The sequence below is a fragment of the Falco cherrug genome, chromosome 8 (assembly GCF_023634085.1).
Source record: "Falco cherrug isolate bFalChe1 chromosome 8, bFalChe1.pri, whole genome shotgun sequence".
Classification (NCBI taxonomy): Eukaryota; Metazoa; Chordata; class Aves; order Falconiformes; family Falconidae; genus Falco; species Falco cherrug.
Window position 1 is genome coordinate 16050080 of NC_073704.1, and position 26296 is coordinate 16076375.

At 46.1% G+C, this 26296-nt stretch overlaps 2 protein-coding genes across 5 annotated transcripts; one reads left to right on the top strand and one right to left on the bottom strand.

Moving 5' to 3' along the window:
• Positions 1-1722: 1722 nt before the first annotated feature.
• On the bottom strand, positions 1723-14237 carry C8H2orf80 (chromosome 8 C2orf80 homolog). 2 transcript variants are annotated; one of them, XM_027810805.2, is made up of 9 exons: positions 14046-14237; positions 13317-13393; positions 12381-12462; positions 11775-11857; positions 11546-11633; positions 11037-11114; positions 5397-5484; positions 4699-4817; positions 1725-4001 (listed from the first exon to the last, which is right to left on the bottom strand). In XM_027810805.2, the coding sequence occupies exons 2-9, from the start codon at positions 13355-13357 to the stop codon at positions 3981-3983; spliced, it is 600 nt and encodes a 199-aa protein (XP_027666606.1). In that variant the 5' UTR covers positions 13358-13393; positions 14046-14237; the 3' UTR covers positions 1725-3980. The 2 variants fall into 2 exon arrangements, with proteins under 2 accessions (XP_005443077.3, XP_027666606.1); XM_005443020.3 differs by having other exon boundaries at positions 1723-4817.
• Positions 14238-15945: 1708 nt separating this feature from the next.
• LOC102057253 (shugoshin 2-like) lies at positions 15946-25199 on the top strand. 3 transcript variants are annotated; one of them, XM_055719264.1, is made up of 9 exons: positions 15950-16268; positions 17004-17144; positions 17975-18150; positions 18423-18485; positions 19081-19175; positions 19950-20215; positions 20784-22742; positions 23917-24043; positions 24880-25199. In XM_055719264.1, the coding sequence occupies exons 2-9, from the start codon at positions 17006-17008 to the stop codon at positions 25073-25075; spliced, it is 3021 nt and encodes a 1006-aa protein (XP_055575239.1). In that variant the 5' UTR covers positions 15950-16268; positions 17004-17005; the 3' UTR covers positions 25076-25199. The 3 variants fall into 3 exon arrangements, with proteins under 3 accessions (XP_055575241.1, XP_055575239.1, XP_055575240.1); XM_055719265.1 differs by having other exon boundaries at positions 15957-16268; positions 20796-22742; XM_055719266.1 differs by lacking the exon at positions 18423-18485 and having other exon boundaries at positions 15946-16268.
• The last annotated feature ends 1097 nt before the right edge of the window (positions 25200-26296 follow it).

Genomic DNA, 26296 nt, shown 5'->3' on the forward strand with positions numbered 1-26296 from the left:
ATGATTTAGGTTGGAGAAGACCCTTAAGATTGAGTCCAACCATGTTGCAAACTGCTGGGTAGGTCCTTGGGATGATGCATGATATAGAGAAACAGTTACTGCTACATGGATTGCACATGAGGTCTTTGAAGAATGGATGTTAATGCAAGTCCCCATTAAGTCTAGCCCTGGGTGTCTTTGGCAATCACACAACATACTTACTTCACATAAATTAACTATGTGTTTAGCACTGGCAATGGGAATATCTGTGTGCAAGTACCTGGTAGATCACTTCCGTAACAGCACCTGCCCTGGTGATGATCTGTGCAGAATTTGGCAGTTGGTGTTGTCTCTGACTCTGCTTTGCTGCAAGTGAACTCCTTTTTGGAGCCAGTCCAGGTGAGTTCCTGTTTTGAGCGTCTCTAACTATTCTTAGGTACCGAAAATGCAGCAGAGATGCTGGATCTTCCACCATGACTCCCCTCATGGAGCCAGCATCCTTTACATTGTTTTAGAGAGACTGATTAAAACTGAATTTCTCATTGCTTTGGCTCTGGTATTTGTTCTTGCCTCTGGCTGCCTCTTGAAGATGTATAGTCCTATGCACTTAATACGTTAGATTCCACCCTGACAAAATTGATTCTTTCCAGAACAGATTTGTTACATTTTTGTCCTACAGATCAACGAATCTCTCACGCAAAATGGGTATTTTGCCATTCCAAGATGGATGCTAGATGTTTCCACCTGACATTCGACTAGGAAAAAGCTCTTCACCAAAATGAGTGAGAATTTTCAGGAATAGCTAGAGAATCAGTAGTGACAAGTCAGAAGTCAGGATTACTGTAGCAGAAATGAGGGGGAAATTGGGGTTTGCTTGCATGGGCAGTGCTCTAGTAACTCTGGCTATGGTCTCAAGACTGACTTACAAGCTTGTGTGGGGCAACTTAAGTTAGCAGCTTTGGTCCTGCAGGCAGTATGCCTGTGCCTCAGCTGCTGGGTTGTTCACAGCCAAGAGTGTTATCTGAAACCACCTGATTTCAGTGTCAGAATCTGGGCTGTGAATTGTAGCACCAAGTTGCCACCATGAGTTCTGCTACTGGAGTCAGTCTCTGGGATGCAATGGGCAGCTTTTAAATTGCCGAAGGGAAAGTGGATGATGCCCTGTTCAGTTCCGCACTTGCTGGACAAGGCCTCTGTACCATAATTTCAGGTACTTAGAAAGAACAGACCCTTAGAAAGAACTTTCCCACTGCGGATAGTATTGCAGTGCAGTGGTAGGCACCAACTGCATGCATGTAACAACTGGTGCTAAGTGTGCACAGATGATCAGAGGTCTCTTCTGGGTCCTGTAGAACAAATTTGTGACTCTGAATCTCATCTGAGTTTTGAACTATGTCCATTGCTTCTTGCGTAGCTGAGAAAAGAGTTTGAAGTTGTCCTGGCTCATTGGTCTGGTCACAGCAAAGGCTTTTTTTATTTATTCAGGAGACAGTATAGCTCAGGAAAAGAGGAAATTTTGGTCAGGGTGACAGAAGGCTGTCATTCGCCAGTCCCACTGTGCACATATCTACAAGCACCTTTCAGTTCCCTGATTTTTGTTATCTGAAAATGTAACAGCAAACTGCCTGGTCTGCTGGGCTTGACTTTTGTGTGCAGACAGGCACCAGCCAGCCAACAGGGAAGGGAGTAGCAAAGGGGCAGGTACTTGCACTCTGAAAATTAAACACTTTTTATGCTTATTAGCATAGCGAGATTTCTGTTGCTTACTCCTCTTAATTCTACCAGACTTATCTATAAATCCAGGAAGTATTAGCCAATGTAAAGACCATGGCAGTACTCTAATAGCAAAGACAACACTGGAATAACACAGCTAATCATCTATTTGTTAGGGTCTTACTGGTTATTTTATTGCAGGTCAGCGAACAAAAATCAGTCATGAGGTGTTAATCTCTCTCTCTCTCTAGCTGTTTAATCTTAACCACCCCCTCACCATTGTTCTCCTACTAATGCGCTCAGCAGCAATATCCCCTCCTCCCCTCTTGTAATGACCTCATTTCAAAGTACAATTTCTCTCTGCTTTGGCTTTCAAGGGGTCAGACTGATGCTGTTTGAATTGGAATGAAATTTGCTTAGGTCCTGGCACTGGCTGCTGCCTACTGCTCTACTGAATTTGTTTGCAAGAACAGAAGCCTCTGTTTAGATGCTGATGGATGCTCTGAGCTCCAGAAATAAGCCTGTGCGGAATGTGACAGGGCAGACCTGTCCCAGCAGTGAAGACAGGCCATGGAGGAGAGGCTGGTAGGAACTGCTAAATGGGATTAGTGCCTTCCAGCAATCATGTTGCCGGCAGAGTGAGCTAACCAGGCCAAAACAGCCGATGCTGCAGAAATTCATGGCTACAGAGTAAGGGAGGCTGATGTTGCTGTTGATCTTAAGTCCCCTCTAGCCTTCTCATCTGAATCCCTTAGGCCTTGAATTGTGGCTCACATAGCTTGAAAGGCAAGTAGGAAAATGCACGGTGTGGCTGAGAAGCCCCACCAATATCAGCACAAAGACTCACCAGTTAATCTGTAATTTCTGAGTGTAGCACACTGCGGTTAGGTTTTTCCCCATGGACAGCTAAGAATTGAAAGGACATGTTTACAGCAACTCAACTACATTTTATTTTAGACTGATTTTTAACAGGAAATTTGTGATAAATTATGTTTAAAAAAAAAAAAAAGCAAAGCTGTGAACCTGGTGAGCTGAAAGCAAGCTTTAAGTGAAGACTTTGAAAAGACCCTTTAAATGCCTGATTAAATTTAACCATTCCCAGGGTTTCTTGTGTAGTGCTATCTTTTGGCATCTCTGTAAGTAGGCTCAGTGACTGAGAATCAGCAGGCAGAAGAAGAAAAATGTGTTTGCTTCACAAATATTTATTGGTTTGCCCTTCAGCAGATATTTTGTGTTATAGTACAGGACCATCTCCGAGGCACAGGCTACAATATGCGACCATACATTGGATGGACGTCTAGCCCCTGGCTAGAAGTAGCTGGGAATCTTAATTTCTATCATTTTTATATGCAAAAAGCTCTAATAGAGTCTCCCTACCCTGCAGTTAGTGTAAAACACACCTGTCAGTAGTGAACACTTCTACTACCCCATTGAGCCTTGAAACTTCTATGGAATTAAGTAGAAACAGTCCTATAGAAACACCCCATGTTGTGTGCCCAGGCTTCTAGCCAGAGGAAGAGGGCTGTGGAAGGAGAACCATGTGCACCCAACTCTTATCTCAAGGCAGAGTTAGTACAAGGATCTGGGAAATAGGGAGTGTTCTTGGGCAGCACAGCATGGACATAATGCAGGCAAACAGTTAGAGACCCATACATGGGGAATGGAAGACAGGTAGGCTTCAGTGCTACACTGGCACGGCAGGTAGAGGCTTTTTCTTTAGCTGAGTGCTTTATGGAAATAAGACAGCAAGATGGTTAAAGGGGAGAGCTGAAGAAAATGCCATCATCCTGAAAGGCACAACCCTCATGTTACATGAAGGGAAGCTCATTCCTGCCCCACTCTGGATCATGTGTGGGAGTTGCACAGCACTGTGGACAAGGGGAAATGTGTACTCCCTGCTTCTGAAGTGCTGCATCTTCTCTTTGGCTCTGCATGGTGTGTTGAGAAGCAATAGGGATGCACTGGGAAAATGTAAGCTCCCAACACACTGGCAGAGAAGCGGGAGAGAGGTAGCTAAGGGAAGAGGAGGGAATGTCAGTCTTGGATACAAGGTATGAGGGGTGGGAAGGAAGGAATGACTGCTAAGATTTAAAAATAAACAAGCAAAAAACCACCCCCAAACACAAACCCCAAAACACAAGTCACAAATGTATTACCAAAGCTAAGGTAGAAGATACCAGCTCACCTACAGCTAAGTGAGGTACATGAAGTCTAGGTCTTTGTTACACCTTTGCTTCCTTTGCATTCCTTGCTTTTGAATCTGTTCCAGGCTCCTCTGGAGAGATTCTTTATTTTGCTTCTGTAGCTCCCTGCAGGATGCAAATGTTAATAAGCACAAGCACAGCATGCAGGGCTGAATCCATCAGGAGAGATGGGGACTGCATGGCAGATCAGATTCCCTCCTGCTGTGTGACATGTGATGCACATTGAACTCGGGGATGTGGGGGAGCCCCTTTATTTGGTCAGATCCAGCCCTGCTGCTGGAATGTTTTCTTAGCTCTCCTGCTCAGTGGAGCTGCAGCAAACAATAGGCTTTGGCAAATCATGGACAAATAGAAAAGCAGAGCATAATTCACGTACATGCTAGGCTAATCTAACATTACTGGGTTCTTTATGGAGTCAGGTTTTTGTTAGTTTTTTTTAAACAATAGTCTTCAACTGGATTTTTTTAACCTAAAAGTGACAGTAGTGAATGTATTTTGCAGGGACAGTAGCCAGAAGAATGCCTTCCATGTGTATGTTGAGGATCACTAGAGCTGACTTTCCAGCTCATGAGTGACACCTCCTGCCAAGATATGATAGAGTTTCCATGAAAGTCCAGTTTAGGATTGACACTATGGTATAAATCAGTGCTACCATGAAACATCTCACGCTAAAGCGTGCTGAGAAGGGCAGACAAGAAGGGCTTTGTGGGCTGTGGGTGGTCTGAGGTGCCACTGCAGCTGTGACATTCAGTGGTAGTTGCAAAAACAGTTTTACCGGCTTGTGTGCGTTCTTCAGACCTACTTTGTCAACCTGTTGCTTTCCTCTGGTCAGTGAATCCAGTTGCTTGCTGTCCTTTTTAGCTCTCCTTGCTGAACAAGTGTTGGTCTTTTGATATGCTGTGGCTGTCTGGTACTTGATGCCTTGGGAGGGAGAAAGAGCCTCGCATCATCTTGGGCTTATGGAGTACCACCAGGCTGATTTACAGACCTGCTGCATAGCATCAGTTGCAATACATGGTTGGAGGTAAGGGATCCCAGCTTCAAATTCTCTGATGCTCCTGAAGTTATTCTCATTTTTGCTGCACTTGGAGAAGAAGCAGGGAAGGAGGGGATGGCTCCTTCACAAGCCAGCAGCATAACTGACCTTTGCAAAAGTCATGGTATTAGTCCAAGCTTAAGAACAAATGATTGTCAGAATGAAGGGTGATTCTGCTAGAAATGTGGTCTTGTTGTTTACCTCAATTTGAGGAAAATGCTGCTTTTGCAACTGTCATGAACTTCAGGAGCCTGAGCGAGATGCTATTTCTAGGCTACCACAAGAAAATGCCTATGCCTCCCCCCCTGCAAGAGAATAGGCACAGACCAAACTTTACACTATCCTTTCCATGTGCAGCTGTTGGAGCTCAGCAGGCTGCAACTTGGTGGCTTTGCTGAGCCAACAGCTGATGCCCCATGTTCCCCTGTCCTGGCCTTGGGTGAGTTAGGGTGAAATGTGCTCACTTTGCTTCCAGGTGTACTCTGCAGCTTCAGGGGCAGTCAGCATGGCAAATGGGTGCAGGGAGATCTTGAAAGGCTGAATCCAGTGCTCCTGGAAGGACAACAACTCATAGATTAGTATGTCTGCAGAAACCATGTGCCAAGCCAAATGGACATACTCTTTTGCGGTCAGCAGAAAGTAAAGTAACTGCTTCAGAGGTCCTGATGGATAAATGAGCACAGCTTTGCTGGCAGTTTTTGTCCTGGCTGCTTGGCCCACCCAGCTTCTTGAAGTTCCCATCCCTGCTGCCCAGATATTTCAATTCCCCCCACACAGCAGATGAACTACTGCATTTTATAGCCCTGTATGTACTGGTGCAGCTTGGGGACTGTGGTCTGCCATAACATCCTGGCATGCAGCCTGCAGCTGCTCAGCTGTTCACTTGGCAGCTCCTGAAATGTCTGGACAATGGTGTACAGAACTCTTAAAAGCAGCAGTCAGGATAGCAACAGTTAATGTCCACCTCAGGCTAGGATCTCCCTTCTCATGAATCAGAAATCTTCTGGATTCTAAATCCCACTAGGATGTGACTTAGGCTCCCTAAGTATCTATGTATCTTGGTAAAGCTAGTACTCAGTTTTCAAGGAGATCTAAGCTAAGGCTTCAGAAGCAATGGGGGATAACAGGAATCTCCACCATTTTACTTTGATGGGAGATGAGGGAGAACATAACAAAGTCTGAGATCCACAGAAACTGAATTTTGAGATGGGCTAGATTCCAGCTTTTGAATCTAGAACTCTTAGGGAGGTATAAGCTGTGCTCCAAGAGTTACTGTTAATGAAAACAGTAGATTTAACCTCTTAAACTGATTAGGGCTTTGCAAAATAAATTACCTTTAGTTTCCAGATTCAGCAAAGCATTTCCGTTCCTTTCTCATAGAGTGGGAATGATCTTAGGCCCATGATTAAAATTAAGTAACGTTGTTGGCTGAAACAGAAACTGGAGATCCTGATAACAATGTCTTATCTTCCTCTTCAGAAAATTTTGTAACTTTGCTACCTCATGACCATCAAGGAAGTACCCTTGAGTTCACTAGAGACAGGATCTAGCTAGGCAAGTGCACAGTAACATGAGACAAACAGAGAGACTTTTTCTGTTCTTTCTTTGTCTCTGCTTGCATAACATCAGAATATAAATCAAAAATATAAATAAAAAAAAAAACACTACCCCCCAGAAAAACCAAACCAAACCAAAAACCCAAGAACAACAAACAAACCAGCATGAGTAGCTGGAAAACTTCCAAGAAAACATCACTCCTCTGCAGTGTATGGTATGAACTCAAAATGGAGATTTCTAAAAATATTCTGGGTTGGAAATTCCTAGAGAAAAGGATTCCTGCCCATAAGAAGCATGATAGTAAAAAATACAGTGTAATGTTCACGGTAAAAGGAGGGAGAGCTGATCCACCGACTTATCCCAGCAGCAGAAAGGAAGACCTCTCCTAACACGTTGTGAAATGTCCCTACGTGACACATAGTGGCATTTCTAGTTCTTGACATGGGAAAATTAAACAGAGTGGTTATGGCCAAGGCTGCCCTGATGCATGAACTGTGAACTGGAGTGACCGCTAGCCCCTTCTGGACACCAGGTGGCAGTAGGTCATTAATAGTATAGCTAAGCATGGACGGTAAAAAAAAAAATAAAATCAGAGCACCAGAAAACACTGTGAATTACATGTGAATCATCTATTATAGTCTAATTACAGTTCCACAGCAACTTTTAAAGGTTGTTTGGGAAACATCAATAAAGTCTGTGTTACTGAAAATAAAATCTATATATTCCAGCACAAATGCTCTTTCATTAAATAGCTGGGCCATACAGAATACTTTCTTGTGACTTGAGTCATAAATTAAAGATTATAATACCTCCTCAATTTTTTTAAGGGAAATTACACTTCTATGAAGGTAGGCTGCTAGAGAAACTTGACCTGGAGCAAGGCTCTTGTGAAGTACACTGTATCTCCTCAGATTTGCATAGCCTCCTTCCCCACTCCACATCAGAGATAATTAGAGCACACTGGTGGGAATGCTGCCCTGTAAAGTGCTATGCCAAAGGCTCAGGAGCTGGGTTACATCTTAGTGTGGCTATGAGTAGGTAAACTGCCCCTTTCTTGACTCTGCCTCGCACACTGTAAGGCAGAGGAGGAGGTGAATAGTTCACCTTTTTGCTCTGTTCAAAAAAAAGGAGGCTGGAGCTAGTTTGCCATTACTAATGGGGCAAAAAGGAAAAATTACTTGAGTTTAAAATGCAACATATTTTTAGAAGGCACAGCTATTATAGGATCCAAATGCATTATGCCTTTATATAATGGGAGATTCTTCCCACTTTATTGCTCATGGCACACCAGTCTAGGCAGTAGACTGGTGGGAGAAGGGGCCAATAGCTTATCATTGCTATGGCCAAAGCTTGGAATCACTGATACCACTGAACTGGTACTTCTTTGGTGGACACTCTCAGACCTGAAGGGCAGATGATGTCCAAAAGTGTGGGGTAGATTCTGCAAGGTGTGTGAGGCTAGCAGTGATGAAAGCCTTTTAAGATGTTTGGGAATGGGATACCATTTGAAGACGGCGGCTAAATGTAGGTATTGGTGTCAGGGCAGAGTAGGATTAAACAATTTTAATTGGTGAAACCTCTGCAGGCCAAGAAGGCTGGATTAAATATCTCCTTTTTGTCTACTGAAGGCTTTTTTTTTTTTTTTTTTAAATCCATCTGGTTGATCAGTTATATGTGTCATCTGCATCCAGTTTTGCATGGACCAAACACACAGTTTCTTTTCCTGGTAGCCTGGGGATAATTTTTGGCAGAGGTTCAACAGAGGAACAGCACAACAGAGCCAAACAAGCCGCTTTTGCCTTTTGAAGAACAAAATCATCTCCCTGAAGGTCAGCTATTGAACACAAGGAGCTTTTATGTGCCTTTGCTTTCCCTGCCCTAGCACTTTGTTTGCTTGGGTTGGCAAAGTCCCACACCAGTGTGCAAATCAGAAAGGAACCATCTGTGGTCAGCCAGGCATTTAAGCCATAAAGAGGCACGCCAATAAAAAGCCTTAATAAACCTCTAAACCCATCATCCAAATGTTCTAGCATCCAACCGGTGACTTTTAGACTATAAAGATGGAGTAGGGATTTTAGAAGTAGCCCTTATGCTGCTCGAGGTTTCTGATCCCAGTGGTGGTGTAATGTATCAAGATTAAATACAGTACGCACCTTTCCTCCCCTGCCTAGTCCCAATTTCCCTTGTTTTTCATGGTTACATTCAGTCTGTCCCAATTCCTTCTGTGAGGTGATGGCTAGAAAAGGAGGTTGGGCTCATGTGAATGATTTCTGTCTGGCATTTCTCTGACTTCTTTCTTCTCCTTTGTGCTTTTTGCCCTGCAGGACATGGCATGGACGGGATGCCTCCTTCTAAAAGCATGTCCCTCTTAATAGCCACCGTGCCTACCTCCTTAGATGTGTCCTCATGTCTCCTTCCCTAGTAGCTGCTGCTCTTTCTTAAATGTATTTGAGTAGAGGTTCTATGTGCTCCTCTGGCTGAAGGTCTGGCTCATGCCTGGCTGCTTATATGGGTTTCTGAGCCAACTGGCACAGGGCAGTTCACAGCCTCCTCCCATATTGGTCACCACAATAGCCCTTGGTGTCTGAACTCTGACATTTATGCCTAACACAGAACCCATGTATGAACTTGCACGAAAGCTGTAAACCCTGCAATTTATGCCCAATACAAATAGAAAGGTGTTTGAACTGCCAATGCAGAAGTTGTCCTGATGTCTAAAACTGCTCAGGTGTTATAAGCTCCATAAGAGCTGATGGTCCTAGATAGATGGTTTCATTCCCAAAGAGCAGCGATGTGACTTGTCTGGAAGATCTTAAACACTATCAGATTCCTTTGCTTATGTAAATACGCTCTTGGCAATCTCAGATGAAGGTAAGCAGGAGTTACACACTCTGCTGCCTGTCTTGAGAGTTGACTAGACCCAAACAACTCTGGTGTATGGGCTGACAGCAGGCCATGTTGTCAGAGCACAGTGCCCAAGCAAACATAACCTCCTTCTTTCTGGAGGCTTTTTAACTGCAAATAATGACCCAGACTGTGGCATAGATTGACAAGGACAAAGATTAAATGATCTGCCCAAAGTCAGACAGTCTAATCTGCAAGCCAAGGTAACATTACCTCTTATCTCTGCAATAACTGAATTGTAAAACCTTGTGCAAGTTTTCTGTTACTATTGTATGATTTGGCACAAGGGTACTTCTAGACTCTATAGCTTCTTTTCCCTGGCGGTGCATAGGTAACACAGATAACCTTGCAGTCACAGAGTTGCTGGTTTGTTCTGTTTAATCTGTGTCCACCTTCCACAGGACTGCAATGCACTGCAAGTAAAAATGGTCTTAGCACTGTGCAAGAGTCAGTGCCCTGCTGAGAGCTGCCTTCTGTAAACACAGAACTGATTGTATGAACCTGCCCAAACACGACCCCAGATTAAGACCTGCAGTGCTGGCACACTCTGCTAAGCAGCATACAGTAGTTTATCAAAAAACATGGAGGCATGGAAGGAAGTCTCTGTCTTGCAGGGTTAAAGGTCTCTGGCCAAATGTCACATTTTTGGTTCCTCTGACAAATGCCTTATGTCAGACCTACAGCACACTTCCTTAGCTAGAAGATTTATCCATGTACAAGGCAGTAAGAATGGGTCAAGGAGACCATGAAGGATCTGCAGAGTCCACACAAAAGAGGAGGGCAGAAAAACTGTAGTGAAGAGGTGGGCTGTGCAAGGACAGTTTTACTTATTTATACAACTGCTTGCAGGGGTATACTGCCCAGCAAAGCAAAAGCTCCTCAGTGAGGCCAAGGAGTACAAGGCAGCACCAGAGGCCAGGAGCTAGCAAAGGTTATGTATTGTCTTCTGATGATTTCCGGTTTGAAACCTGAGTTAATTGGGGAAGAAGGCTGGGCACAGACAAAGTACATCTTTGGCAGCCAGATAACAATCTCAAAGAAAAGCGCTAACTTCAGATAAGATTCACACCGTCATGCCTAGCTTGTGGTCTCAAATGCTACTTGAATGTTTATATTCTGCTGTAACAAGGAGATGCTGGAGTTTATTGTAGGATGTTGCCAGCTGTCATCCACATGTCCTCAACCACTGCTGGTCTAGCAGTAGTGATTGCTTTCCATAGAATGAAGCCTCTTCCCTTATTAGTGTGGAATAGCTGGAATAAACAGTAGCTAAATAATAGACCCACACACAATACAATCTGCAAGCAATTAAGAAATGTGCTGTACTCTGCAGTTTTGACACACACCTTCAAGACTAGCAGCAGGAATGAAGTAACCCATGGATAACTACAACTGCATAAGGAGGCTTTACATGTCATTATGATGCTGAAAGGCCACCACAAGGCTCTAAGCTGTAATGGCAGATGTGAGAAGGGAATAGTTCAGTAGTGTTTACTCTGAGTGAGAAGAGAAACAAATCCACATGTGGATCGCACTCTGAGAATGCCAGCCCAATGCATGACATGCTGGAACAGGCCATTACAGGTAAGAGATCTTCCCTTAGACCCCTATTAAAGATGCTGAAACCCCAACAAGTGACTCACATTTGCAGAGCTCTGCCAGTGTGTTGCTGAGGGCCTCATGCTGTATATCTTAAAGATCTCTTCAATAGGAATGCTGTTCTGTGAAGACAGGTGAAGAGAGATGTTCACCTCTCAGAAGCAGTATTCTTTAAAGTGAATGTATGAAATCCCATTCATATCCCCTTCCTTTGATCTCTGAAATAGCTTTCACATGAACTCATAGTATTGTTTCATGCTGCTAGTACAAATCTATTGAGATCCGGTCCTGAGACTTGCTCACTGTTTTGCACTTGGGTGAGACAAGATAAGTAACCTACACACATGCACAGGACCACCTACTGAAACTGCCTGTTTTGTTTTCTAAGGCTGAGTACAACTTCATGGCTACCTGATAGAAATGAGACAGATTTGTTATATTTACACTGTTTGTGTACTGTGCTTTCAATGGACAAAGACATCCAGTGTACAGGGATTGTATCTAGACAGGTGCCATACAGTAAAAGGCATTGCTATTTTTCCTGCCCTCTTACCATTAATATTCCAGCATATGAAGATAGTATCATAGCTTCCCTCTCAATTCGGTTGGGATACATGTATCGGTTGCGAGCTGCAAAATTCCTGTACAGTGTTTTGAACAAGAAGATCATTAGTCTGGTGTTACGAATGCAAAAAGTATTCCTGGGCTTGATTCACTGCTGCTTTTACTCCATTTTCACACTGGTGTAACCCACTGCAATAGTAAGGCCTTGCAATACTCACCTTTTTTCTCTTGTCAGTGTAGTCTGAGCATCCAAGTCACTTAGCCACAGCAAAGCAACACTGAAGGCTAAGTTGTAATGGACCTGGAAAGACAGAAGAACCTTATGTGTTTTGTTTTGCTGTAATTGCTTGACTGAGGGATGACAGAAAGACCAGAGAAATACACAGAAACATGAGCCGGAACCTGGTATTGTCTCAACTACACTGGGTACCTCATCAGTTGTAAGACATTTGCTGAAGTTTGAGGGGTTTTAAACACAGATTTTAAACACACCCAGGAAGACTTTCTCAGCTTAGCTGAACAATGTTTTAAAGCAGACAGCTTTAGTTTGTGAAGAATTTCCTTGGGTTAGTTGACTTGCACTTTATCAAATGTTCTCTGTGGATGAGCCTTGTTTTGCTGAAAAATCAGCAAAAACTTGAATTATCTTGGATATGTTACACTGGAATGCTATTTGCAGCCAATCTCTTCAGATAGTCATTTCAGTAATGGGCTTCTATTGATCATTGTAGGAACAGGTTATTTAGCTGTACCAAACAGCCATCCTTCAGTTCTCAGTAGCCCGGCAGTTAAAGAGGATAGGAAGTAAGAAGTCTGGTGATTACCATGTCATCTAGAAAGGTGGACTGCCTTTGTCCTCTCGGATCAAATTCATTTTCTCGTAGTCTGATGCCAACATAATCTCCCCTCAAAGCAAGAAAATAACTCCAAATTACAACTGGTTATAAGCAATCCAATGCACAAGAAATGCAACAAATGACTCTAAAGCTAGTGCAAGACCAGGGACAAATTTGCTATGATTCAGGGCTATGAATCTCCTGCCGGATTTCTCACAGACACTTCCTAAGTAGGAAAGCTGCTAGTTTTCTGCATCGCTGCTAATCTTAGCTTCCCTCAAACCACACTGCTGTGTTCCCCAATGGCTCCAAAATTTAGGAAGAAGTACAAATATGAATCAAGTATTTAAAGTCTGGGGACTCGCAGAAGGATTTCACTGTACAGCCAAGAGACTGAAAGAGGTGCTTCACTGGTGCTTGTTCTTCTCATTCAGGGGAGACCTGATTCTGCAGTCTTTCCTCAGACTAAGCACTACTGATCCATGCAAGCAGTCCTAGGGAAGATGGGCACAAGACTTGCATGGAATAGAGGAGACACTGCTTACAACCCCTAGGAGTTGTCTGCTGGGCACTCCTGCATCAAAGAGCATGAGACACTGCTGCATGAACTAGGAGACCACTTACAGACAGCAGCTGCAGTGGCTGCATGGCAAGAGAGGAACTCTGCACCTCCCTGGTCACTCCCACTGACACAGAGCAAGTTCTGGGCTTGTGACATCTCTACTGTCACATATGCAGTTAGGTCTCACACAGCAGACTGCATATAAGAAATTTAGAAGCATCTCAAAGGAAATCTGTGCATACTTTACAGCAAGAGAAGACTGAGGTTTTACAGTTGTCACCAGCGAGGTTGTACAACCCTTTGCAATGAAAACAAGTCCATCTCAAATGCAATGAACGCGGTTGTGGTCAGTTACTACTTACAGGAGTTTTCTAATCTCTTTCTTGAGGTGTTTTCTTTCCATTCTCTAGCTGTCACTGTAACATAAGCTCAATGGGATCTGGGAAAGAGAAAAGTGCATCCTGTCAAGTATCTCTGTCTGTGAGCGAATCTGAATCACAGATAAAGAGTATGGGACACTTGGAGACCCCTTACAAAAATCTGGCCAAAACCATTTCCCAGGTAGGATTACAACAGAAGCTGAGAAAAACCTAGTCAAGAAAGAGAAGACAACAAGCACAGTCCTGAAAGTGAGGGTAAGGAGTTGGTAATGGGAAATGGACAGAATGAATCCATTTAAGATGACCACCTATCTTGGCTGTCAGCTTGCAGGGTTGCTTGCATCCTCATCACAGTGATGTATATTCTCTCATATAATGCAATCTATTGGCCTGCTGCTGCTTCCCAGTTTCTTAGCACGTGGCTTGCACTCCGCATGGTGTGTGTATTAATCAGATATATGTGGTACAAGGAGGGGATGGACTGGGAAGAAGACAGGCTGGATGAGATGAAGTATCAACTGGCCTGACGGGACAAAGCAAAGAGAGAAGCCAGCACCTGGCCCACCAAGTTATTGTATTATCAAAGTGTATGCTTCACCCCTCTGGCCCATAAGACTCAAAGTAATGACATACCTAGTAAGCTCTCTGTGTTTCTGGATATTGTCCCCCTGTTCTCTCTCTCATACATGTATAGAAGAAATCATGCACTACCTGTGTCAGCTCTTGGAATAGGCCTCTTGGAATAGGGATCTGGGTTTGGAGCCTCTCTGACTTCAGGAGGAAATCCCTCTTGATGTTGCTGTTCCTTTCTTGCCTCTGCCACTCAGTTTGTGTGTCAGGGAAATTAGGCTACGGCTTATTGCAGGACTGCAGCTTTCTCCTGTTGCTTGGAAACAATGCTGCTGAGCTGAGAGAAATTAAAAGGGAAAAAAACAAAATCCACCACAGAGAAGAGATTAAACGTGCACCTTCAGGTCGGGTTATCAGTTTCAAGCTAAATGATCCTTTTACACTTCTAAGCATTGAGTTTCATTGCTGAATGACTAGTTGGAAACATAGAAGACTTGCTAACAAGGGAGGGAGAGACTGTTCACTGGGTTTTCTGATGGATCTAATTGCTTGTAAAAGAAGCTATCAGCTTCCACTGTTCCAGCATTCCACTGTACAAAATGGTGAAAAACTAGACGTGATACCTCTCAAGAGCCTATCTGGGGTTCTATCTGCAGTGTTTATGGCGTATCTATAGCAAGGATCTTGCTACCTGTTCTTTCATCAGTGTTATGGTTTCACTTAGAATATTTGGAGAAATTCTAACAGCTAAGAAATCCCAACATGACTTATTAAATCCTGATGTCCTTCCAATGGATACAGGGCACATCTTCTACAGGATTGCTGACGGTAGCCCATGTATTGTGATGGCTAACAAGTCAGTGAGAGGCTATTGGATTTTGTAGATTGGGCAGGCTGGCAGGCTGTAGTTCTGAATGGCATGAGCCACCCCCTGCTTGGGAATGTTCTTCTTATGTTATTAACTGATTACCTAGTAAACAATAGGAATGGGCTTATGAGACATGATCATAATGTTGCCCCTCTGTGATGGCCTAAGAAAACACAAAAGCAAATGTATTATCATGAGATGTAGATGATCAGGAAAAAGCCTACTTGGTATTTACAGAATTTGTGTTGTGCTTTCTCTTCCTTATTTCATTTGTGCTTTCTCATATTTCATTTCACTGTGCTCTTTCTCAATGTATTTCCCCATTCCCCACTGATTTGCAGCTCAGGACCTTCTTAAGCATGAAGTGTTGTCTTGGCAGTTAATAGCCCTCGCTTGTTTTTTACTTCCACAAACTTGTTCAACTTGAAACCTGAGTAATTGATATCTGCAATCACCTGGCAAAGATTTCCACTGTTTAAACAGGGCTGTGTGGGAAAGGGTCTCTGTTTTTAAGCTGTCTGCTGTTAATTTGCTGACCAGTGTGCTTAAGAAATTTAGTGAAGTAACTTCGTAAAGCTAGCAAGATCAAGTTTAGGCTTCTTGAACTGTGGAATTTGTCATGCATGGAGCACAGGATATGTACTAGGGAAGGATACCCAAGTCTTTTCCTGTAGCACATTTAATGTGGATCACAGGTTCCCAGAGCAAGAAATAAAGCAACCGGCAGTTCTGCAGCATCGTTACATGTTGCCGGTCTGATTTTCAGGGCTGGTATGGAGGGTTTTGTCAATCCGCTACTTAATTAAGTTGGAAGGAATAAATTTATTTAATAATTTGCATTATTTAATGCTCATCAGGTAATGTATTAACAAATACCAGAAGAAATGGGTAGGATTTAGGATCCTTGCAGAGGGCTACCATTCACCGCCCGTGGCGGCAGGCAGCGGCGTTTCCACCGGCCTGCAACGTCACCTTGAGGGCAAATTCAAGGTTGACTGGAAAGCAGTGCGTTAACTTGGACCGAGACGTAATTAAGATTTTTGGGTTTCCTTTTAAGTAGCCCGCAAACCGTCACTTTTCCGCAGGCGAAAGCTGCGAGCCGGATGCCGAGTTCTGCGGACGAGCCATCCCCGACTTTGGGTGGCCCTCGGGAGCAGCCCTGGGGCTTTCCTGAGGCGCTGCAGCGGCTGCACCTCGCTGTGCCCGGGGCACGGCAGCGGCAGCCCCGCCTCACAAGCTCGGCCGCAGCGCCCGGGGCTGCGGCATTTCGCCGTCCCCTCTCCCCACGGACGGGGGCGGAGAGCTCCCCTCAGCGCCGGCAGCGCAAAATGGCCGCGCAGCCTGAGCGGGCGGCGGGGGCGCGAGCTCCCTCCCGCGCGAGCCGCCCGCGCCCTGGCGGCAGTGGGGCCGCGCGCCGCAGCCCGTAACGCGCGCGGGAGCCTCGCGCAGAGGCAGGCGGCCGTTACCGGGGCGGGGCGAGCTGTCGGCCGGCGCTGGTGCGTTCAAAAGTCTCCCGGCGGGCAGCGCTGCCGGAGGGGCGGCGGCGAGCGGCGGCGGGTCGGCCGGCCGCGGGGCGCCCGCGCAGGCGAGGTGGGGGGGGGTCCTGCCGGGGGGGGGCGAGGCGAGGCGGGGGGGGACCTGCCGGGGGGGTCCTGCCGGGGGGGGGGGGGTCCTGCCGGGGGGGGGGGGCGAGGCGGGGGGAGTCCTGCCGGGGGGGGTCCTGCCGGGGGCGGGGGCGAGGCGGGGGGGGGTCCTGCCGGGGGCGCCCTGCCGGGGGGGGGGCGAGGCGAGGCGGGGGGGACCTGCCGGGGGGGTCCTGCCGGGGGGGGGCGAGGCGGGGGGGGTCCTGCCGGGGGCGGGGGCGAGGCGGGGGGGGTCCTGCCGGGGGGGGGTCCTGCCGGGGGCGGGGGCGAGGCGGGGGGGGGTCCTGCCGGGGGGGGCCCTGCCGGGGGGGGGGGCGAGGCGAGGCGGGGGCGTCCTGCCGGGGGGGCGAGGCGGGGGGTCATGGCGGCCCCTGTCGCGGCTCCTGTCGCGGCCGCCGAGGCCGGCAGCAGCGGGGGCGAGGCGCGTCGCGGTGCCGCGGGCCTGCGGCCCGTCCCGCAGCCTGGGGCCTGCCGGGGGGCTCCGGGGGGCGAGGCCGCGGGGACGTTTCTCGGGGAGAGTGGCGGGGCTCGGCCGTGAGCACTTGCCGAGGGGTGCGGGAGCTGAGCCTGTTCTGTCGCTCTCTGTAGCCATGGCAGCTTGGGAGGTTTCCGAAACGTCCTTCAGCCTGAGCGGCGTGAGGGAGCGGATGCGGGAGAAGAAGAAGGGGCCCCTGAAGAACGCGAAGCTGAGTGCCTCGCTTGCATCGAAGATCAAAACCAAAATCATCAGTGAGTGTGTTCTGCCTTGCAGCCGGTGTGGAGGCAGCCAGCCGTGCCCGCCTCCAGCAGTGCCTTCTCTGCCAGCGGGTTTCTAGCTAATTCCATAGCCTGCAAATGAGTGTCAAGTGCCACTTCAGGTGCCCAATGAACCTGTGACTGTCAGGTTTCGTGGGGAACCTTTGGAGCAGCTGTTGGGGTTGCTGCAGGCAGCTTGGCAGTGCCTCGGCTGGCGTTGGACAGCCATGGCTGGGTAACCGAGTCCTCAGGGTCCAAACAGCAAAAACAAGTCATGGAAAGTGTTTTTTAGTGTATATGCAATCCTGTGCAGAAGCTAGCCTAACTGTGATTTGGTTTTACGGGGGAAGTAATGCAACAATAGTGCATGAGATAATCTGGATACTTTGAATAAGGCATTGCTGTTACTTTTATTTATTTTGAAATTGGGAAACAGGGATCTAAATCTCGTCAGGGGCTACTCAAACAAAAGGAGGTGTTTCTGTCTCATCTTGGGTGAAGGTGGGGATTCAGAGCTATAGGTGACTTGTTCAAGCTCAGCACCTGAACCACACCATCATTCAGTAAGAACTGAAGCAGTACCTCGTTGACCAAGCATGACCCACTGAGGGGGTGTCTGAAGTGTTGCAGGTTTTTGCTGCTGTTCTCTGGAGATTTCTGTTGCTGGAAGGAACTATACTGTTGACTTTGTCAGGGGGCTGTTGAGTTACAGAGATCTGAATCTGAGGGAGGCTATTCTGGGAAGAGGAAATAGTAGATCAAGGAAGAGGTGTGGATGAAACCTTGGATGCTGATTCTGTGTGATACTTCTATATCCCTCACAGACAACTCCTCCACTATTAAAGTCTCTCTGAAGCACAACAATAAAGCACTGGCCCTGGCCCTCAATGCAGAGAAAGCCAATGCACAGCGCCTCACCCAGGAGAAGACCATCTTGCAGAAGGAAGTGAAGCAGTGCCACTTCCAGAATGCTGTGCTGCGGCATAAGCTCTCCTTCCTGGTACGGCACTAACTGTGTGGCTGGGATGGGGAGGGGCGGTGAGCGAGGTATGCAGCACTAACATCTCAGTCTGGGAGATGCTTTTGGGAGGAGTGCGCTGTCACTGATCGTCTGTACTCTCTGCACATGAAAAATGTCACCATTCATTTGCTTACTCTTCCAAGCTGTGTTCTCCCAGAGCATACCTTGCTCTGGCTACCAGTGTCCTTGTTGGAACAGATGTTTTGATTTAACGTCTTTATTGTTTATCTCTCTTTATTACCTCAACACAGAATAATGTCTTGAAGGATCTTGAAAGCTTTGTGTATGGTGTTAAGATGGCCTGGCTGTCTGAGGTAAACCACAGGAAATATGAGCACATTGCTCTGGGAAGGGGGCTGTGTTTTTGTCTTGTGCTTTGTGTTGCCTGCTTGCTTCAGTGTTTGGTGCTTCATCTATTTTTCTTCGCTTGCTTGACTTGTGCTGGCTGCATCCTTGTTTTTAGCTCAGTATTAAGGATTTCCAGGGTAACTTCTGTAGGAAAGGCTACAGTTTTAAACTGCCTTCCTCTGGTTCATTGGCTGTACTGGCCAGTAGGCTTTTCTGCTGTGACAGGTTGTGACTTCAGTTTCTCTTTTTTATTTTCTCCAAGTGCCATGGGAACTTGGGATAGGGAATAGGATGCTTTCCATGTCCTCTGTCTTGTGGGTGGGAAATAGTCCTGCTTCCGAGTCTCAGATTATCTGAACTGGTTTAACTTCATCCTTAAGCCTGTGGAGACAGAATCTGACTGCTAAACTTACTTAAAATTGCATAAATTGTGGAATGGGAGAGGGTCATCAGCAGTATTTCACATACTTTCCAGGGTGAAACAGCTGCTGTTTCTGTACAGGAGGCTGTAAGGGAGATTGCAAGAGCTTTAAACCACCCTTCTGTTTCTCTGCTTTCCAGTTCCAAACAAGTTCTGCATCCTTGTCCCATGGCCAGCAGAGCAGCGTGACTGAAGATAGCTGGGCCGATAGTATTGCAGATGATCAACTTATGAGGTGGGTGTTAAAATGTCAGATACCACCAAGCTTGTCATGATTTTTTATATGCTAAACTTCCTCTTGTGTTTTATATGTGTGCCCAGTTGTCTGGTTTACATGAGATGTTTTCTCTAAACCGCCACTGCTTGACGTTTTCCTGTACTCTGTGTCTTTGTGCTGCCACTCCTTGTCTTATTTGTCCTAATGCTAAGGCTATGCATAAACTGGTCTTTCTCCCTCCTTTGATGAAAGCGCATTGCTTTCAGGTAGTTTTTCCTTTGTAGCTGGTGAGCGCTGCAAGATTTCCTCGAGTGAGTGAGTGCTGCTGCTTTGGTGTTTGTTACATAGAAATGCTTAATAATCACCTGCTTGTATGATGTAAACTTGCGCTCTGGAAAGAAGGTCAGAGCAGGATCTCTTACAATGTATTTGAAGTTATGTTTCTCCTCTGTCTGGTTTCCCCTTTGAATGCAGAGGAGCCCTTGGGGCTGCCCATGCGCATACCTCCAAGCAGCTGTGTTGATGTTCCACAGTGACATGAATCTGTGGTAGCAACCTGTGTGCTGAAAGGTCCTTGCTGCCTCTCTTGTTTTTCTCCTGTCTCTGTGTCTGCAGCGGTGTGCTTTCCGTACAAGTTGTACTTGCACGAAAATGGGTAATCTGTGCTGGCTGTGCAGTCTGTGTTCTTCAGCACTTGAAGTGTTCATAAATGTATTTCAGCCGCTTTTGATGGTTTCTGGGGCCTGTCACAGGTATGAAACATGTTCCATTGCTGTTAATCCTTCTCACCAGGGCTCCAGGAATACCAATGAGGGTGCCCATTTCCAAGCTGTGTAATGCAAGACAGCAAGGTGGCAGCTCCACAGCAGTTCTTACATCCTCACTAGATCTTCAGAGACCTGCTTCTAATGAGCCCCTGGAGGTTGTGCCTGTTGCCTCCAAAGACATTTTGTCACTGCAGCCTGCTGAGAAGCCTCAGTCTCACCAGGAAGAGAATGGGAAAAAGCTGACTGGAATGGAAGCACAAGAGGCTTTTCTTGACTCTTGCGTCTTTGGAGGTAAATTTGCATCTTTTGCTGTTCTTCTAGTATGCCTGCATGTCTACATTTTGAAATGAATGAGGGCAGTGCCATAGCTTCAGTTAGCTCTTAACTATCACTCCATCAGCATCTAGTGATTGTTAGGAACTGCATGCTTCAGTGATGCTGATACCACTAGAATTACCTATTCCAGAACGGGCTGTCTTAATGGGGATATTTAACATATCTGCAATAGCTCAAGAGCCCTCAGGCTTTCTGAGTAATAGGCACTGAACTTCAGAAATGTCTGAAGGTGCAGAATCTGACTAGATGCATATCTTCTGTTCCTTGTGAGTTTGCCATATAAATAATAACTCTCATACAGATCATAAGCATTCCTAAATATCAGGCTGGTTAAGGGATCTTGCTTTGGGCTTCGTTTCTGTTCTGAGGGGAGGCAGCTGCGCAATTCTGTTACACAGTGTGTTTGGGGAGTCCCTGTAGAGACAAAATCATGAGTTTTCTGTTCTGGATTTGTGGGGCATGGCTTTTAGCGGTATGGAGAAATCTGTCATTTGCCTGCTGTGTTTCTCAGTAATGAATTTAGTCTTCCCAACAGATCCCTCGTGTGCCACCCAACAAAATCCGAACGATTTGCCAGCACTTGCCTGGGAAAGTCATCCTCTTTCATATGAGGGCGATGAGATGGTGAAAAATGTCTTTGATCATCTATCACAAGGGCACGTTACTCAGAGGAAAAAGCGATCCACCCTGTTTGCAACAAGCACTCCATCTTCTTCTGTTGTGGATACCTTCCCACATGTCAGTTCCACTTGGCCAGCTCAGTGGAGCATCACAAAGGACAGCAGCAGCTCCAATAAAAGCAACACACAGCTACAGCTGAAATCTCCCACTTGCCTGGTTTCACCTACTCAAAACACTGTTATTCCTGATAGAAAATCTTTGGGTGAAGAGATTTTCTGTGATCAGTCACAGGCTAAAGGAACTGGGTGCAGTGTTGAAACAGACCGCAGCTATAACCAAGTCCCTGAGGTTGTTCCTGTAAAGGGTAAAAGCAAAAGTAATTCTAAAACTGGTGAGAAAACAACTGTTAAAAAAGCAAGCACACGAAAAAAGAAAACAAATGCAAATAAAAACAATGAAGAAAGTAGTTCTGTTATACCTCAAGGTGAAGAGAGTGCTCAAAGTGTGAATAAGCTTCTTCAGCCAGAAGTTGCGACATGTTCTAGTGAGCCTGACTTTTTTGAGATGAGGAAGAAGGGGGCCATCGACAGGAAGAACGGAAGCTGTGGTGTGGAGCAACATTCTCACTCTCCTGATGAAATCAAAGATCTCAGAAGAACATGTGTGGTGAATCCAGCACAGCTGCACAGTCCTGGAAGTGGTGACTTACTGCAGCAGGTTAAAAAGGGAGCTGTCTTTGAGATCCAAAGTATGGAGAGCTTGTCAAAAAGCCCAGTTACTACCCTCTCAAGTCATGAGGTTTCAGATTATTCTAGTCTACAAAATGCACTTTTCTTGAGGAAAGAGGCCTCAGGTGCCTGTGCTTCACAAGAGGACTTAAGCATGAGCACAAAGAGCATCAGACAGAAAGCCAACACAAAAACTACAGTAATTGGGCAAAGAGATGACTCTGAGGAGTATCTGCCAAGAAGCGTGCAAATACCGGAGGCCAAAGCTGAAGAACGGCCTAAAAAAACCCAGACAAGCAGGAAGAACACTGTCAGGAAAAGCAGTTGTGATCAGAGGAAAGAAGCTGATGGGTTTGGGGCATGTATAGATGTTCAAGGAGTAGCTAAGGAGAGCACAAAGGATTTTCCAGGTGATCTTAAACGTAGCAGGAAAACTTACGTTGTCCATCCTTTGGCTCTTCCAGGAGAATTGGGTTGTGTCCAGACAGATTGTGAAGGGGGTGAAACTGTATCTCCCAGGCCTGTTGCTTCGAGCAAAGCTAGCAAAATCCCCAGAGTTCTGAGGATGGTAGCTGTTCAGAGGAATAAAAAACAGACAGGAGGCCTTCAAGAAAAGGGGCAAGGTAAAGTTGACAGTGATGTGAATGCTTCGAAAATAGAGGCCTATACCCAACCAGAGCCTCAGAGAAAGAGGAACAGTTCTAGACCTCCAGAGACTGATTCCCTGGCCAGACAAAGTGATGGTGCCAAGGCACACATTGGAAGTTCAGTGGAACTTGCATCCAGGCAAACTGTCCTGATGGATAAATTTTCTTTCATTAAAGATCTGCTGTCTGAGCCAGGTGCCCTCCTGGAGAAGATAGCTGAGATACCACTTACAGATAATCTCATGGACCTTTCACACAGTCTTGAATCCACCTCTGTGACCTGTTCTGCAGCTTCACGTCTTGGCTCCAGGCTTACAGATGTACCGGTTTCCAAGAGCTTAAGTACCAAGGGCAACAGAATGCCAGAGAAATCCTCTGTTTTGCCAGCAAGCTCCCCGATACTTAAAGGAAAGCCTGCAAAGGAAATACCTGGAGAAAGAAACCAGGTTGAATCCAGTTTTCAAAGCTCATCCTCACAGGAACCTGGTAAGTAGTAGGCTGGGGAGAGGGCCTGTGTTTGGAGAAAAGTGCCAAAAATCCATGCAGCCGGTGCTTATATTTATCTTCCCCCCTCTCCATTTTTTTCAGAGTTAAAGATCAGTGTCCAGTACACCATTTATGCTTCCATTTATGCTGGCCAGTCATTTCTGTGGCTGCATTTGCTTTTGATTTATCAGCATTCTTGTAAGAATTTTTGGTCACTTGTTCATGTGTGGATATTGGGAAAAGACTAGGAGCATGTGCTGCGAGCTGTGTTTTACCAGTTATCTACAGGGCATGCCAGTCCATTTAGAACATCAGTTACTCAAGCAGTTGAAAAGTATAATGTGATGCTGACTCTACTAGAGTCAGCATTACTGGGGCACAAATACGAATAAAGATAGCAGGTTTTTGGTCCAGAGTGGTTAGTGCTGATAGGTTTCAGAATTTACACCTAGGTGGTATCTTCAATGGAAATTCTTCAGGAGCTATGTAAATTCTCTTGGTTGTGGTTTTCTGGTTTGTTTCCTGAAAGGATATGGAGGGTGTATCCCTTGGCTGATAATACAGTAAAGCTGAGCCTTTTTGGGAGCTTGCTGTTACCGAATACTCTGTAAAGAGAGTTGTTTTGTGGGGTTTTTCCTTCCTGTAGCTGTTGACAAACAGGCCTGTTACAGCTAGAGTGGGCTGTGCTTTGTAGAGAACGAGGACTTTTGTTCTCCTGGCCTCCCCCTCTTAGCTGACTTCACTTTGAAAGCTGCAGCAAACACTGGCAGGGTCCTATGTCGTGCTGGAAGTCTCTCAGTTTGTTTGGGTGCCGTAAGCTTGCTTTGTGCTCCAGGCTGTAAACTCCTGGGCACTAGAACTATTAACTACTGGTTTTGTGTCATTTTTCTTCCACACCAGGGCCCAATGATGCTAGTAGTATTATTATTGACCTGCATTTTTCCAGTGAGGAACTTAATTTGATTCATGAGCTGACTTTTAAGGAGCAGGTCTGGGATTTTTGAACAAAGGTGGTCCTGAGTTTTTGGGGGAACATGACTGGATTCAGGATTGTGCAGTGTTCAGAGAAACCTCGTAATGCAGCCCTTCTCTATTTGGCAGCTGTATTTCTTAGGATATCTGGAAATTATTTGGAAACACTTCGATCAACTCATGTGAATGTCTCCCTTTGCAGAGATCAGGCCACTGCAGGACTTGACCAATGTCAGGACTCTGTCTTCCTGCAGCTCTGAAGAAATGTCAAGGCGCTTGTCCAAGCGGAGGCGGGAACCAGCCTGCTACAAGGAGCCAAAGCTCAACAGGTTGGGCTTTAAACTATTCCTTTTTGTGACTGTTCCCATGCTGCAACCCCAGCTATGCTCTCATGTGCTCACTTTCCAGGGCTGGACCCTCTGCCACTTTGTGTTTCTGTGACCCTCCTACTACAGTGTGGTTAAGCCAAAATTCTGCATTAGGGTAGATGCATGTGCAGGCTTCTGGTAACAAGCTGCCAAAGATATTATTTCCCTCGCTGAGATGAGCACATCTTTTAGCTGACTGTATCCGTTGTACTCCACACTAATCCCTCATTAGCACTGAGGATAAAATACACGCTAAATAAAGACAGCTAAGTGAAAGCCCCGACTTCAGTGGCTGCCATTCTGTGATCTAAAGTTTTATACAACTGAGTGATACTTCCAATACTACCAAGCTGTCCTGGTTTTGGCTGGGATAAAGTTAATTTTCTTCCTAGTAGCTGGTGCAGTGCTGTGTTTTGGATTTAGCGTGATGGTAATGTTGTTAACACACTAATGTTTTAGTTGTTGTTAAGCAGTGCCTACTCTAAGTCAAGGACTTTTCAGGTTTCCCATGCTCTGCCAGTGAGGATGTGCACAAGAGGCTGGGAGGGAGCAGAGCCAGGACAGCTGGTCCAAACCACATATTCCATACCACACAACGTCGTGTTCAGTATATAAACTGGGGGGAGCTGGCCAGGAGGGGCCAGTTGCTGCTGCGGTACTGGCTGAGCATTGGTCAGCAGGTGGTGAACAGTTGCATTGTGCATCACTAGTTTTTCTTGGGTTTTATTCCTCTCTTTCCTTTTCATTGCATTCAAGAAATACCTTGATGGTTCAATCTAACCTTTTTGGCTTTGCAGTAAACTGAGGCGGGGCGACCCTTTTACAAACATGGAGTTCTTCTACTCGCCTCTCAAGAAACCCAAAAAGACAACGACTTGCCAGATGACCAAGAAGATCAAAGAGGAAAAAGTATGGCTTCCTGAAGGATGTCCCAGTGCCAAGGCAGGCAAGCTAGTAACAACTGCAAGAGACATGGAGTCCGAAGGAAAATAGTAGTTGAACAGGCAGCCACCAGCTCCTAGATGCTAGTGTGTCTTTACTAGGGTATTTTTAATGTTTTGTATAGCTTATTTTTATTTTTAAATATAAATAAACTCCTATGTGGACAGTATAAAAACTTTGTGATATTTATTTCCTGCTTCCTTCCACCTTTAAATGCTGGGGTGCTTGTCTGCAGAGTCTTTGTGCGCAAGTGTTTGGCACCAGAGACAGCTAGCTGCCTCTGCCGGTTCTCTCCTGGCCCTGCAGAAGCCTGGGCAGAGTACGCCTTGGAGGGCTGATCTTCCAGCATGGCAGACCCCCACAAGGGCCACTGAAAGGGTATGAAAGTGTTTAAGCAGCCCAGGCTTTGGCAGCAAGCAGAAGAGGCATGCTGCCTAGCATCATTTCCTGTGAAAAGTGGCTTCTGTACAGGTAGAGCAGTCCACGGGAAAGTCGAATTTAGGGTTGACTGCTGCCCTAAAGTCAAAGCTCTCTGCCCTTCTGGAAGGGAGCCGTGTCAGTAACTGATAGATCCCCTCGCTGTATTTGCTGTCCGTGGGGATTTGCATACCGATGGAGTTGAAAACAGAGCCTGCCACCAGTCCTGAGCACACAGTAGCTAGGGGACAGATGGACACGTCTAACAACATCAGTGTCAGTGGTAAAGGTAAGCTGGGCTGTACTCTGATGGGAGACAACTTTTGCTGGGGTCTGTTGATGGGAGTGTTGGTGCAAAGTGCTGTCACTGGCGGTGGGAGTACGAGGGCCCTGCCTGGGAGCTCTGCCTGCCTCGCAGTATACCAGCTGCTTCACAATCGTGTTTCAGGAAATAGTGTGCTCTTCCATTGCAGATTGAGTGCCCGCTGGCCTCCAGGACTTGCTTTCTTAGGGTCTGCTGGTGTCTAACTTTGAAGATTATTGATACTAAACATCTGAGGGAGCAGTGGGGAAAATAAGTGATTGTATTGGTAGTAAAGGCGAAGGGAATGTGCCTCCTTGGAAGCAGGAAAAGTGTTTCCTCTTTCTCCATGGTTCTCCACGGCAGAGCAAGGAGAGGGATGCTCTGTTCTTATGACCACACTTAGTGCTGCTTCTCCCAACACAGAGCCAAGTGTTCCTTTCCTCAGCACTGCAGCAGCATCCATCAGTTCATAAGGACAGATGGGGACTTGCTGTGCTCTGCAGAGCCTTCCAGAACATTAGTACAGAGGGAAAACAGTGTTATCTGCAGTC

What these genes read in the sequence shown, in the direction of transcription:
- C8H2orf80 (XM_005443020.3), bottom strand. Translation starts at nt 13,357, where the DNA reads ATGGAAAGAAAACACCTCAAGAAAGAGATTAGAAAACTCCT. An exon ending in CCACCTTTCTAGATGACATG is followed by an intron (nt 11,858 to 12,380) that starts GTAATCACCAGA and finishes CTGTCTTTCCAG; the next exon opens with GTCCATTACAACTTAGCCTT. An exon ending in CATATGCTGGAATATTAATG is followed by an intron (nt 11,115 to 11,545) that starts GTAAGAGGGCAG and finishes CTGTCTTCACAG; the next exon opens with AACAGCATTCCTATTGAAGA.
- LOC102057253 (XM_055719264.1), top strand. Translation starts at nt 17,006, where the DNA reads ATGGCAGCTTGGGAGGTTTCCGAAACGTCCTTCAGCCTGAGCGGCGTG. An exon ending in CTCATCCTCACAGGAACCTG is followed by an intron (nt 22,743 to 23,916) that starts GTAAGTAGTAGG and finishes CTCCCTTTGCAG; the next exon opens with AGATCAGGCCACTGCAGGAC. An exon ending in AAGGAGCCAAAGCTCAACAG is followed by an intron (nt 24,044 to 24,879) that starts GTTGGGCTTTAA and finishes TTGGCTTTGCAG; the next exon opens with TAAACTGAGGCGGGGCGACC.